The sequence below is a fragment of the Alosa pseudoharengus genome, unplaced genomic scaffold (assembly GCF_046254945.1).
Source record: "Alosa pseudoharengus isolate Yale_2024_CS ecotype anadromous, Long Island Sound unplaced genomic scaffold, YU_APseudo_1.1 YU_APseudo_1.1_scf_15, whole genome shotgun sequence".
NCBI lineage: Eukaryota > Metazoa > Chordata > Actinopteri > Clupeiformes > Clupeidae > Alosa > Alosa pseudoharengus.
The window spans coordinates 31,715,847-31,730,846 of record NW_027468620.1 but is presented as its reverse complement, the minus strand read 5'-3'; the positions used below and the strand labels follow the sequence as shown (position 1 = coordinate 31,730,846).

The window sequence follows — 15,000 nt, the reverse complement described above, 5'->3', positions numbered from 1 at the left end:
ACATTTCTAGAATGACTGACTGAGTCCTGAGGAAAGGTATTCCACAGGTATGATAAAGTGACAGGTCAGAGCTTAACTCTGAGTAAGTGGTATTGCTCCTAAAAGAAGGGTGCTACAGCTTTTTTTGAAGGGAAATGAAGCTATGAGGCTCCTCTATTAGAAGGTTTACTACATTCTCTGATTTAACTTAGCCTGGTGCCCTGGTACCCAAGAGCCCCACACACACACACACACACACACACACACACACACACACACACACACACACACACACACACACACACACACACACACACACACACACACACACACACACACACACACACACACCTTTGCTCTACAGTAAGCGATAGTTGTGTTTGAGGTTCACCTGCACTCGCCTCACAGGCAATCCCTAAGCCCACAGTTATGACCTGCCCATGGGGTCAAAGGTCAAACTAGACTGCTGATTACCCAGAGCGCGTTGACACGGCAACAGCTGAGCAGAATGCTGGAGACACCGGTAGCGTGGGGAGAGTAATTGCCACCAAGAACAGTGTGTGCCTCTAGCATGCTATTTCTCTCTCTCTCTCTCTCTCTCTCTGTCTCTCTCTCTGTCTCTCTCTCTCTCTCTCTCTCTCTCTCTCTCTCTCTCTCTCTCTCTCTCTCTCTCTCTCTCTCTCTCTCTCTCTCTCTCTCTCTCTCTCTCTCTCTCTCATGCATTCTTTCTCGCTGTCTCTCTCCTCCTTTCTGGCTACTGGCTTCCTTCCTGACTTTTCCCCCTTTGTATTCTGGGAACTGAAGCGGTCCGAGGCAGGCGAAGAGGAGGAGAGGAGAAGAGGAGGAGAGGAGGAGAGGAGGAGAGGAGGAGGAGGAGAGCCTGATGCCACCCCCCCCCCCCACACACACACACACACACACACACAATGCCCTGCTCTGCCTGTGGCCCATTCAGTAACTTCATTTCCTGGCTAATCCTGACCTCCCTGGCTGCAGCCTGGTCCCAACCGGCGCCAGGCCACCACACACACACACACACACACACACACACACACACACACACACACACACACACACACACACACACACACACACACACTACAGGACAGGCATGTACATAGACACACAGAAGGGCGCTCATAGACACACTCAAACACACACTGGGCTTGCTGGTGTCCCTTCACAGCCCTCACCGGGTTTGTTTGGGAGAGGAACAGCCTGTCTGTCTAATGAGCTCTCCAGCAGAGAGGAGAAACATGGGGAGTGTGTGTGGAGAGTGTGTGGGGAGTGTGTGTGGAGAGTGTGTGTGTGTGGGGTGTGTGTGTGTGGGGGGGGGGGGGGGAGAGTGTGTGTGTGGAGAGTGTGTGTGGAGAGTGTGTGGGTAGTGTGTGGAGAGTGTGTGTGTGGAGAGTGTGTGGAGAGTGTGTGTTTGTGGGGGGGGGGGGGGGGTTGGAGAGAGTGTGTGGAGAGTGTGTGTGGAGAGTGTGTGGGGAGTGTGTGGAGAGTGTGTGTGGAGAGTGTGTGGTGTGGGGGGGGATGGGAGAGAGTGTGTGGAGAGTGTATGGAGAGTGTGTGGAGAGTGTGTGTGGGGAGTGTGGAGAGTGTGTGTGGGGGGGGGGTGGAGGAGAGTGTGTGTGGAGAGTGTGTGGAGAGTGTCTGGAGAGTGTGTGTGTGTGTGTGTTGAGGGGGAGTGTGTGTGTGTGTGTGGGTGGGGGGGGGTGAGGAGAGTGTGTGTGGAGAGTGTGTGTGTGGAGAGTGTGTGTGGGGGGGGGGGGGGTAGAAGAGAGTGTGTGGAGAGTGTGTGTGGGGGGGGGGGGTGGGAGAGTGTGTGGAGAGTGTGTGGATGAATTTGGGGGAGTGTGTGGAGAGTGTGTGTGTGTGTGTGTGTGGGGGGGGGGGGGGTGTATATGGGGGCGAGTGGTGGGGGAACGGGGCAATCCTGACAGGAGCAGCAGAATGTCATTGTCTCACAGGAGGCAATTTGCCTGCTAGCGCTCTGAATTAGTATAATTACCCAAACACTGGCAACCACGAGGGTGGCACAGGAGAAAGCTACAGTGGGGACCTTTACACACACACACACACACACACACACACACACACACACACACACACACACAGACACAGACACAGACACAGACACAGACACACACACACAGACACACACACACACACACACAGACACACACACAGACACACACACACACAGAACAGAAAAACAGAGGAAGGCATCATTAACACACATTCACACAATGAGTTCACTTACAATCCTGTCTCTCTTTCAAGACACACACACACACACACACACACACACACACACACACACACACACACACACACACACACACACACACACACACGCGCACACACAGTGGCCACCCCGACACGTTTCCTGTGACGTGTACACTCTACAGATTTGCTTGGGTGATGAGTGCTGACAGGTGCGATGAGCAGATGTGTGTGTATTTGTGTGTGTGTGTGTGTGTGTGTGCGTGTGTGTGTGTGTGTGTGTGTGTGTGAGATATAAGTGCGATGAGCAGATAACAGGCACGGTGTGTGTGTGTGTGTGTGTGTGTGTGTGTGTGTGTGTGTGTGATATAAGTGTGATGAGCAGATAACAGACGTAGTGTGTGGGGCTGCGGCTCCCCTTGTGGGGAAGCTTTTCACTTCAGCCCATCTGTACACATAGGCCTCCTCCTCATCTACCTCCATCTGTACACATAGGCCTCCTCCTCATCTACCTCCATCTGTACACATAGGCCTCCTCCTCATCTACCTCCATCTGTACACATAGGCCTCCTCCTCATCTACAGCGGGGAACATGTCAACATTTTTTTCAGTAAGTATACTTCCAATGAGGCTATTTGCATGACATTTTCACCAGATATTACTATTAACTCAGATAATCCACCCATATAAAAAAATCCAAACATTAAAGTCCATAGGTAGAGTTATGTGTAATAAAGTGGAATGACACAGGAAAAAAGTATTGAACACGCCTGCTGAAATTTCTTAAATACTTTGTGGAAAAGCCTTTTTTCGTAATGACAGCTTCAAGGCATTTCCTGTATGACGAAAACTAATCAGTCACAATATTCTGGTGTGATTTTGGCCCATTCTTTTAAACAGATAGTCCTTTAATATTGAAGATTCCAGGGGTCCCTCTTGTAAATCCTGATCTTTAGTTAACTTCCAAAACTGTTCAATTGGATTGAAGTCAGGGCCTTGATTTCCTTTCTCTGAAACCAATTGAGAGTTTCCTTTGCTGAATGGTTTGGATCATTGTCCTGCTGGAAGGTCTAGCCATGTGTCATCCTCATCATCCTGGTGGATGTAAAGTTTCTCCTGGAACAAAATTACTCCATTCATCATTCTTTCAACTGTATGAAGTCTGCCAGTACCATGAGATGAAAAACAGCTCACACCATGATGCCACCACCTCCAAACCTCATTGTTGGTATGGTATTTTTAGGGTGATGCACAGTGCCATTTCTCCTCCAAATATGGTGTGTAGTATGACATCCGAAAAGTTCAGTTTTGCTCTCACCAGACCAGAATACATTCTCTCAGTATTGCATAGGATTGTCCAAATGTTGTGTAGCAAACTTTCAACGAGGTTTGACATGTTTTTCTTCAGCAAAAGAGGCATGCGGGATGAGCGTGCGTAGAGGCCATGGTGGTGGAGTGCATTACCTATGATTTTCTCTTTAACAATTGTACCTGCTGCCTCCAAATCTTTCTGGAGCTTTCTCTGAGTGGTCCTTGGATCTTCGGCTACACTTCTGACTATCCTTCTGACTTTCTGGTCAGAAATCTTGCAAGGAGATCCTGTGCATGGCCAGTTGATGATGCATTGATGTTCCTTCACTTGCAGATAATGGCTCCAATACTGCTTGCTGGATGATTCAGAAGTTTTGAAGTGCATCTGTAACCAGTTCCATTGATATGTTTTGCAACAATAAGGTTGCAAAGGTCTTGGGAGAGCTCTTTGCTTTTGCCCATCATGAAATGTTTCTTGTGTGACACCTTGGTAACACACTACGTCTGTTATCTGCTCATCACACTTATATCACACACACACACACACACACACACACACACACACACACACACACACACACACACACACACGCGCACACACAGTGGCCACCCCGACACGTTTCCTGTGACGTGTACACTCTACAGATTTGCTTGGGTGATGAGTGCTGACAGGTGCGATGAGCAGATGTGTGTGTATTTGTGTGTGTGTGTGTGTGTGTGTGCGTGTGTGTGTGTGTGTGTGTGTGTGTGAGATATAAGTGCGATGAGCAGATAACAGGCACGGTGTGTGTGTGTGTGTGTGTGTGTGTGTGTGTGTGTGTGTGTGATATAAGTGTGATGAGCAGATAACAGACGTAGTGTGTGGGGCTGCGGCTCCCCTTGTGGGGAAGCTTTTCACTTCAGCCCATCTGTACACATAGGCCTCCTCCTCATCTACCTCCATCTGTACACATAGGCCTCCTCCTCATCTACCTCCATCTGTACACATAGGCCTCCTCCTCATCTACCTCCATCTGTACACATAGGCCTCCTCCTCATCTACAGCGGGGAACATGTCAACATTTTTTTCAGTAAGTATACTTCCAATGAGGCTATTTGCATGACATTTTCACCAGATATTACTATTAACTCAGATAATCCACCCATATAAAAAAATCCAAACATTAAAGTCCATAGGTAGAGTTATGTGTAATAAAGTGGAATGACACAGGAAAAAAGTATTGAACACGCCTGCTAAAATTTCTTAAATACTTTGTGGAAAAGCCTTTTTTCGTAATGACAGCTTCAAGGCATTTCCTGTATGACGAAAACTAATCAGTCACAATATTCTGGTGTGATTTTGGCCCATTCTTTTAAACAGATAGTCCTTTAATATTGAAGATTCCAGGGGTCCCTCTTGTAAATCCTGATCTTTAGTTAACTTCCAAAACTGTTCAATTGGATTGAAGTCAGGGCCTTGATTTCCTTTCTCTGAAACCAATTGAGAGTTTCCTTTGCTGAATGGTTTGGATCATTGTCCTGCTGGAAGGTCTAGCCATGTGTCATCCTCATCATCCTGGTGGATGTAAAGTTTCTCCTGGAACAAAATTACTCCATTCATCATTCTTTCAACTGTATGAAGTCTGCCAGTACCATGAGATGAAAAACAGCTCACACCATGATGCCACCACCTCCAAACCTCATTGTTGGTATGGTATTTTTAGGGTGATGCACAGTGCCATTTCTCCTCCAAATATGGTGTGTAGTATGACATCCGAAAAGTTCAGTTTTGCTCTCACCAGACCAGAATACATTCTCTCAGTATTGCATAGGATTGTCCAAATGTTGTGTAGCAAACTTTCAACGAGGTTTGACATGTTTTTCTTCAGCAAAAGAGGCATGCGGGATGAGCGTGCGTAGAGGCCATGGTGGTGGAGTGCATTACCTATGATTTTCTCTTTAACAATTGTACCTGCTGCCTCCAAATCTTTCTGGAGCTTTCTCTGAGTGGTCCTTGGATCTTCGGCTACACTTCTGACTATCCTTCTGACTTTCTGGTCAGAAATCTTGCAAGGAGATCCTGTGCATGGCCAGTTGATGATGCATTGATGTTCCTTCACTTGCAGATAATGGCTCCAATACTGCTTGCTGGATGATTCAGAAGTTTTGAAGTGCATCTGTAACCAGTTCCATTGATATGTTTTGCAACAATAAGGTTGCAAAGGTCTTGGGAGAGCTCTTTGCTTTTGCCCATCATGAAATGTTTCTTGTGTGACACCTTGGTAACAAAAAACCTTTTTATAGCCCACCAGTATGTACTAACCCAGTTTATATCAATTTGCACAGATAGGAGGGATAATTTCTCTAAATACTTATAGATTCCAGTTTGTTCCTTGCCATTCCTTGCCTTTGTGTACTGCTTTTTCTTAGTGTGTTCAATACTTTTTCCCTGTGCCATTCCACTTTTTTACTCATAACTCTACTTTTAGACATTAATGTTTGGATTTTTATAAATGTGTGGATTACCTAAGTTAATACTAATGTCTGGTGAAAATTTCATGCGAATAGCCTCACTGGAAGTATACTTACTGAAAAAAATGTTGACGTGTTCAATACTTATTTTCCCCGCTGTACCTCCATCATTCACTTAATCACTATATCACACACACGCACGCACACACACACACACACACACGCGCACGCACACACACAAACACGCGCACACACACACACACACACACACACACACACGCACGCACGTACACAAACACGCGCGCACACACACACACAGAAACACACGCACACACCCATAAATAGACACTAATGACCTGAAGAAAAGTCACTTACCATCACACACTTATGAACTAAACTGGAAACTAGAAGTGACTACTATCCCTGTTTAATAGCCACCCCCTGCGTTGTTGTTGTCATTGTTGTTTTGATAAACAAAAGCATCAACACTTGTGCACAAAAGCATCACCTTCAACTAAACACTTCAAAGACCAAGGAGATGGTGGTGGATTTCCGCAGGTCTAAGCCCGCTCTGCTACCAGTCTCCATTGATGGGGTCAATGTGGAGGTGGTAAGCACCTACAAGTATCTGGGTCTCCACCTGGACATTAAACTGGACTGGTCAGCCAACACTGATGCACTCTACAAGAAAGGACAGAGCAGGCTGTACTTCCTGAGGAGGCTGCGGTCCTTCAATGTGTGCAGCAAGCTCCTCAGGATGTTCTACCAGTCTGTTGTTGCCAGCGTCCTCTTCTATGCAGTGGTATGCTGGGGAGGAAGCACAAAGAAGAAGGATGCTGGGCGACTTGACAGGCTGGTAAGGAAAGCTGGCTCTGTAGTGGGAGCTGAACTGGAGTGCATCACTTCAATATCTGACAAAAGGACCCTAAACAAACTGATCAACATCTTGGACAATGAATGTCATCCGCTCTACAGCACTATCAAAAACCAAAAGAGCTTGATCAGCTGGAGACTTCGCTCACTGCCATGCACAACTGAAAGGCTGAGGAAGTCATTTGTCCCTAGGGCCATTGAACTGTTCAATGCCTCACTAAAGGAAAGAGGAGAGATAGACTTCTCTGCTTAGTCTGTCTGCCTCTCCACCCTTTCCATGTCCATGTTTGAGTACTGACTGCCCACTACTGCTTACTACTGTTTTACTAATGTACACAGCCTAATGTTTTCACTACTGTTTTACTGCTACACTGTTTTTCATGCTATATTAGCACACATGATCAATGGCTGCTGTCAGGCTTCTGCTACAATACTAAATGAATGAATGGCTATAACCCTATTACCTTGCACTGAAATATTTTTTTTATTTTACCTTGTCTACATCATACTTTACTCTCCTATTTGTCCATATTATTTATGCTGGTCTCTAGACCTTACTCTTGCACTGTTGCACTGTTGGACTAATGTTGGACTACTTTTTGCACCTTCACCATGACACTCACTCTCTTGAGCACCTTGCCATGCACACATAACTAAGGACTATGGTTAGACTACTGTTTGCACCTTCACCATGACACTCACTCCCTTTAGCACCTTACCAGTCCCGGCCCTGTCACTACAAGCGTCTTATGCTTGATCACCCTCAAGCACATTGGACTTTCTTAATTTAATTTATATAGTGTATTTAGTATTTAGTTTTGTTAGTTTTCTTATCTTTCTTATCTTCTACTGTCTTTATTGTACAGTGGAGTTTAGTTATATGTTTATACTTATGTTTATGCTTATGTTTACCATTTCTGCTGTAAATGCATGTTGTGTGTGATGTCTGTATGCTACTGAGACCCTTGAATTTCCCCTTGGGGATTAATAAAGTATCTATCTATCTATCTATCTATCTATCACTTAAATGACCAAACAAGACACAGTGGAAGTGGACCATCAGTAAGTCAGCTCTGCTCTCAATGCTGGTATTTGGAGGCAAGTCTACTGGAAGACAATCCCTGTTCTGAGAATGAGACTTCAGCAGTCAGAGGCTCATCCCCTCGTCATGAGAATGAGACTTCAGCAGTCAGAGGCTCATCCCTCGTTATGAGAATGAGACTTCAGGAGTCAGAGGCTCATCCCTCGTTATGAGAATGAGACTTCAGGAGTCAGAGGCTCATCCCTCGTTATGAGAATGACTTCAGGAGTCAGAGGCTCATCCCTCGTTATGAGAATGAGACTTCAGGAACAAATAACCCCCCCGCCCATCCACCCTCCTTCACCATGCTGGTTTGCTCTGCGCTCAGCGACCCCACCTCGTCCCTAAGCAACACATGGCATAGATACCCCACCAAGATGACCCCCATTAGTGCACATCTCAAAGACACTCACACCCCCCGCCCCCACAAACACACACCAACATGTGCCCTTCGAGGGGGGGGGGGGGGTCATCCCATCTGTGTTCACACCCCCCCCCCTCCCCAGCCCAGTCTACCAGCCTGGCAGTCAATGAGCCCCTCGTCTCCCTGTTGACCCCACACATCCCGTGCACACGGGGGCTCAGCAAAGACCCACGTCTGTGTGTCTCCATCCCTCCCGCAAACAAGAGCCCTCCAAGCAATAGCCACTCAGTCACTCACTCACTCAGTCAGTCAGTCAGTCAGTCAGTCAGTCACTCAGTCACTCACTCACTCACTCAGTCAGTCACTCAGTCACTCACTCACTCACTCAGTCAGTCACTCAGTCACTCACTCACTCACTCACTCACTCACTCACTCACTCACTCACACACACACACACTGAGGACCCCTGTGTTGCTGCTACGGAGCGTTCCGGAAAAAAACCCGCCACGCGTTGGGGAAGCGCTAATCCACTGATCGCTCTTTAGGAACTGCTGACAAACAAGAAGGAGTTGAGAAGGGTGAAGGGGGGGGGGGGGGGGTTTGGGGATTGAGTGGGATGTGTGTGTGTGTGGGGGGGGGGGGGGAGTAGTTAGGGCCTCCAGTTTGCACCCTTACCCCCATCCCCCCTGCAGGGCAGGATTTGGAGGGGTAAGAAGGTATGAAGGGGAGCTGAGGGATCAGGTAATAACCAGAAGGACGGATCACCCCCACAGCCAGACAATGGGGCGGCCCAGACTATCTGACAGGGGCTTGGAGAAGATGTTTGGGTGTACCAATGCGTGAGATCAATTAGGGGTGCTTGACAGGACAGTCTGAAAGGCGCAGGGGTGACCTCGTGTTAGAACGGGGCAGGGGGCCAAAGAGAACAACTCTAAAACCCCTACTCATCACACACATACACACACACACACACACACACACACAAACTCCTTCAGCGAAGGATCATGAATTCCTGCAGAACAGCAGGAAGTCTCTTGTTTCTTAATCCAGAGAAATCATCCATTCGTGTCATTAGGACGCCTCAGGCACTCAGTGTGGAGGAAAACAACACTCTCTCCCCATAATGACAGGACACGCCAAGCCATAGCCCACAGCCTGATAGCCTGACACACACACACACACACACACACACACACACACGTACACACACGCACCCACACACATGCACGCACACAAACACACAAAAATGCACACACACACACACGCACACACACATCCCTCCCATTAAACACACACACATGCACACACACATCCCTCCCATTACACACACACACACAAACACAAATACACACACATGCACACACACACACACACACCTCCCTCCCATTACACACACAGACACACACACCTCGCTCCCAATACACACACACACACACACACACACCTCGCTCCCAATACACACATACACACACATACACAAACACACACGCATGCACACGCACACACAGGCACCCACACACATGCACGCACACAAACACACAAAAATGCACACACACACACATCCCTCCCATTAAACACACACACATGCACACACACATCCCTCCCATTACACACACACACACAAACACAAATACACACACATGCACACACACACACACACACACACACACACACACACACACACACACACACACACACACACACACACACACACACACACACACACACACACACACCTCGCTCCCAATACACACACAGACAAACACACACACACACCTCGCTCCCAATACACACATACACACACATACACAAACACACACGCATGCACACGCACACACACGCACCCACACACATGCACGCACACAAACACACAAAAATGCACACACACACACATCCCTCCCATTAAACACACACACATGCACACACACATCCCTCCCATTACACACACACACAGACAAACACACACACCTCGCTCCCAATACACACACACACACATACACAAACACATGCACACACACACACACACACACACACACACACACACACACACACACACACACACACACACACACACACACACACACACACACACACACACACACACAAACACACAAACACACACACACCTCCCTCCCAATACACACTGCCCTTTGGGCATAACACACACCTTCTTCTGACCTATCATTCCTTTTAATGGTTAGAAACTGTCAAAACACATTCAGAGTATCCTACTGAAATTTCAGTTCAAAACTACTTAGCAAATGATGGACATCATGACATGAGCAAAAGAGCCGTGATCGAGGCCAGCGGTTCTCCACCGGTGTGCCGTGAGGCAAAGTGAGGTGTGCCGTGGAATTTTGAGGAACCCAATTGCATGCGTTTTCATTGTGTCAGAGGATTCATATGATTTAAACTGGTATAGCTTACTTAACTTTGGATTTGGTTTGGATTTGCATACAAGTTGGTTCAATATTGAAAACAACTCATCTATATTATATTTTACCACATCTGCTCACGGACCACTTGGGATAGCTTGCGGACCACTTGGAATAGCTTGCGGACCACTTGGGATAGCTTGCAGACCACACTTTGAAAAACACTGAACTAGACCAATTGGCTATTTTTAAATACACCAATGACACAGCTTATTACAGTAATTAAACGCTTTTAGGTATTAATAAAGTGGATATTTTAAAGTAGCCTAAAGGTGCTTGTGAACTGCCTATATCCCCTCTGCTGCTCAGACAGTAAATGTAAAGAATGACATTTGGACATGTCAGTCAAACTCAAACCCACATTGATGGCGCACACTGGCCGGTGTTAGCAGAGACTTTCTAATGAGGAGACACAGCACTCAAAAAATCCTCCATAGAAATGCATGGGGCTAGTTTGTAATGCCAATATGCCCGTTGTCTACACATATCCCACCCCTTCCTCGGCAAAACGCCGACAATCATGTGGTGTGATGTGAATACATTGAGCCAATCATATGGTGTGTTGTGAAGACATTGTGCCAATCATGTGTTGTGAACTCGCCGCTGGAGCAAAATTGGTGTGGTGAAGCCTTGCGCACGCGCATTTCTGCCGAATAGGATGCCCGATGAGTGCCCAAAAAGCGTTGCAATATGGCCGCCTTGTGGAGGGACTTGCCTAAAAGGACTTTGGTGTTAGTTGGCATTTGTTGGGGCAGTGCACAAGCACCTTAACAGACCACAGATCACACACACAGACACAGCTCAGTGGACACCATGTCAATATGATGTGTATTGCTCTCCTCTCAGCTCATGGACACACGCATAGACAAAAATATGGGCATACAAATTAATACTCCTGTTATAGCCTATAATAATGTGTGTGTGTATATATATATATAACACAAACACACAAACACAACACACACACGCACCCATACCCCTCCAGACACACAATTAATATACCTTTTTATCACTACTATTTAATTTATTCTCTAAAGTTGAGCTGGCTTTTGAGCACAAGAAATGCCATTACTGATAAATCCTTTTAAGAGTACATGACAATAGCCTTGCGCACTTGAACACTAGTATGGATGCTAGTTCCAGCTCATGCAACCTTCTCTTGATTTGTGTCCCACAGGCGACCTGTGTGCAGTCTGCAGATCCGGAGCTGTAAACTTGACATCACTACAGGAGTCCGCAGCTTCACACTGGTGCTCTCAGTACTGCCTGCTACAGGGAAACAGGTGATCTGCACTCTAACTTTGACAGAGTCTTCACACACACACACACACACACACACACACACACAGACACACACACACACACACACACACACACACACACACACACACACACACACACACACACACACATACATACACACACACACACACACACACACACACCACACACACACACACATACAGACCACACATACAAACACATGCCTCATCCATGGCTGTACAGCTAGCATGTTTCTCACCATGGCAACAGTCACAAAGCATTCTAGTCGCCATGGCAGCAGAGTGCAAGGGCCATTTTGTCCGGTCCAGATGCACATTAATGTCATAGTGCACACCTGCGCACCTCAGATTTCGATCATCATCTCAAAACACACTCAAAGTACTTCAGATCTGCCATCTATTCCCACTCAAAACCATTCCACTTCTTGGCCACTCAATAGCAGACACATAGAACAGATGAACAGATCACACCAGTAATCAACAGAGATGGGCCCTCTCTTACCCATTAAATTCTGGGACGTCAGATCACTCTCAGTTCACTCTCAAAATCATTTCACTAACAAAAAAAGCATTTGAAGCTGGGCCAAGTTGCATTTTCCACTTGAGTTTGGAATCAGTGACAGCTGACAGTGGACACAGAAAAGAAACAGACTATAAAAGTAAAAAGAGAGAGAGAGAGAGAGATTGTTCAGTCTACTCACAGACATTTCCGGTGTTGTCAAAGCTATTGAGCACCTCAGTCACTCTGATGGGCCCAAGGTTGTCTCTGAAACACAATAACACTCAGTTAACATAAGCTCTTGTCAACACACACACACACACACACACACACACACACACACACAGTTATAAACCTCACATTACACACACACTAACAAATACAAAAACAAACAAAGTTATACATCACACATCACACACACACACACACACACACACACACACACACACACACACACACACAGTTATAAACCTCACATTACACACACACTAACAAATACAAAAACACACAAAGTTATACATCACTCATCACACACACACACACACACACACACACACTGCCCCTTGATGATTTACACTGAACCCATCCTTCATGGCATAGAGACACAACATATGGCGAGTCGTCAGTCATTAGCACAATGCAGAACACGAGCAGTGGTAGCATAGTGGCTAGGCAGCTGAGCCAGCAAGCGGCAGCCGGAAAAGCTCCACCGCGCTGCCACTCTGGGGAGACTGGCCCTTGTAAGAGTTGACGCATGTAGGCCGCTTTGGATAAAAGTGTCAGCCAAGTAAATATGTAAGTAAACAAGTACGCAAATAAGTAAACAAGTATGCAAATAAGTAAGTAAACGAGTAAATACAGTAAATAAATATGTAAGTAAACAAGTACGCAAATAAGTAAACAAGTACGCAAATAAGTAAGTAAACGAGTAAATACAGTAAATAAATATGTAAGTAAACAAGTACGCAAATAAGTAAGTAAACGAGTAAATACAGTAAATAAATATGTAAGTAAACAAGTATGCAAATAAGTAAACAAGTGTGCAAATAAGTAAGTAAACGAGTAAATGCAGCCCCCAGAAGCCCCCTAGCCCCCCAAGAGCCTACCTGAGGAAGGCACTATACTGAGGAAAGGAGGCACTTCGGTAGTCCACCCACTGTCCCTCGGAGGGGTCGTCAGGGTCAGGGGTCGTGACCCTGCTCCTGGAGAACAGGTTGAAAGAGGAGAACCTTCGCACGGACACCTGCGGAACCTTCTCGCTGTCCACCTGCTTCTGTTTCAGCACCTGTTAACGAGCGATGCAGGGAGCAAACCAGTCAGCACTGCACCACAGCCATATGGCCACTTAGGCTATGCAGAACATTATTTTCCTGTCAGTCAGTATGCTATAGGTACAGCTAAGACACGGCACATCCATTTGTAATGTTTGTCATCTTCGATATTGAGGGTGATATTCACTTAAATTAGTGCATACAGATATGGGGGTGGTACAGAGGTTGAATACTGGGTGTAAGATAGAAACCTCTAGGACATCCTGTCTGTGTATGCCTATGTAGATTGGATTGCTATGAGGAAATATTGAATGTTAGTGTGGAATGTTAGTGTTGAAAGGTCTCAGTGGAAAATGTTTCTGTTACATCTCAAATGCTGTTTGTGGAGCAGCTGCCAGGGGATTTGTGACTATTGTATAGTCAAAACACAGTCCTCTCCTCTAGAAACTGTGGCAGTGAAGTGTTTTGTGTGTTTGTTTTAATATGAGTAAGACAGGCTATTCTCTGTGTGGGATTCCACTTCTGCCTGCTAGTGTAAGCAACCTCCTACACTCGAACCAAGTATCCTAGGCTACAACTGCATGTAGGAGTAGATAATGTTATGCGCTTACTGTTCAGTCCACCAACTGGCTAGTGAAAGAGCTAGCCTGATGTTATTAGTCTCTAACAATCAACGTCTTTCCCAGACATAATTCGGGCTTTTGCCCGACAGAAAGAAACAAATACGGTTTCCAGAGAATTGTGTTTAAACAATAATCAATAGCAGGGCTACAAAGGACACTTTTGCCTTGTGCAGTTGGCTACAGTTTAATGATAGTGATTTCTTTCTAGAGGTAATGTAATCTTTTCCATGTCCGTATTTCAGTTCGTTTTCTCTCACCTGCCGAAGAATGGTCCATCTGGCTCGGGCCACATCTGTCCCCCTGGCCGGCTGTTGTTCGGTGGCGTCGTTGCTTGAATGTCTCTCGTTTGTAGCGGTAACGTTAACGTTAGTTGACTTGTCTGGCGTAACACCGATAACAACCTGATTGTCAGTCTGTTGAGGTTCCATCTTCCTACTCCTTACACTTCTTTTCAGGGTGTACAGTGACTGAAAATGATGAACTGTTGTCACAGTGATTCGTTGCTGATATTCTAAACGACTAAATCAGTTCTTGCACGGTTTGAGCATTCTCAGCAACCCGCCGGTAACACAATCCCTGATCTGTGCCGCTTTGCAGCATG

The 15,000-nt window shown here is 46.3% G+C and overlaps 1 protein-coding gene across 1 annotated transcript in view; it reads right to left on the bottom strand.

Moving 5' to 3' along the window:
• camkmt (calmodulin-lysine N-methyltransferase) overlaps nt 1–14,983 on the bottom strand; it is a 163,382-nt gene extending 148,399 nt beyond the window's left edge. The window contains exons 1-3 of the mRNA XM_076286253.1: nt 14,657–14,983; nt 13,612–13,790; nt 12,708–12,772 (exon numbers count right to left, since the gene is read on the bottom strand). Coding sequence (XP_076142368.1) covers nt 12,708–12,772; nt 13,612–13,790; nt 14,657–14,827 — 415 coding nt within the window. The 5' untranslated portion in view covers nt 14,828–14,983. The remainder of the gene's footprint in view (nt 1–12,707; nt 12,773–13,611; nt 13,791–14,656) is intronic.
• Between the last annotated feature and the right edge of the window lie 17 nt (nt 14,984–15,000).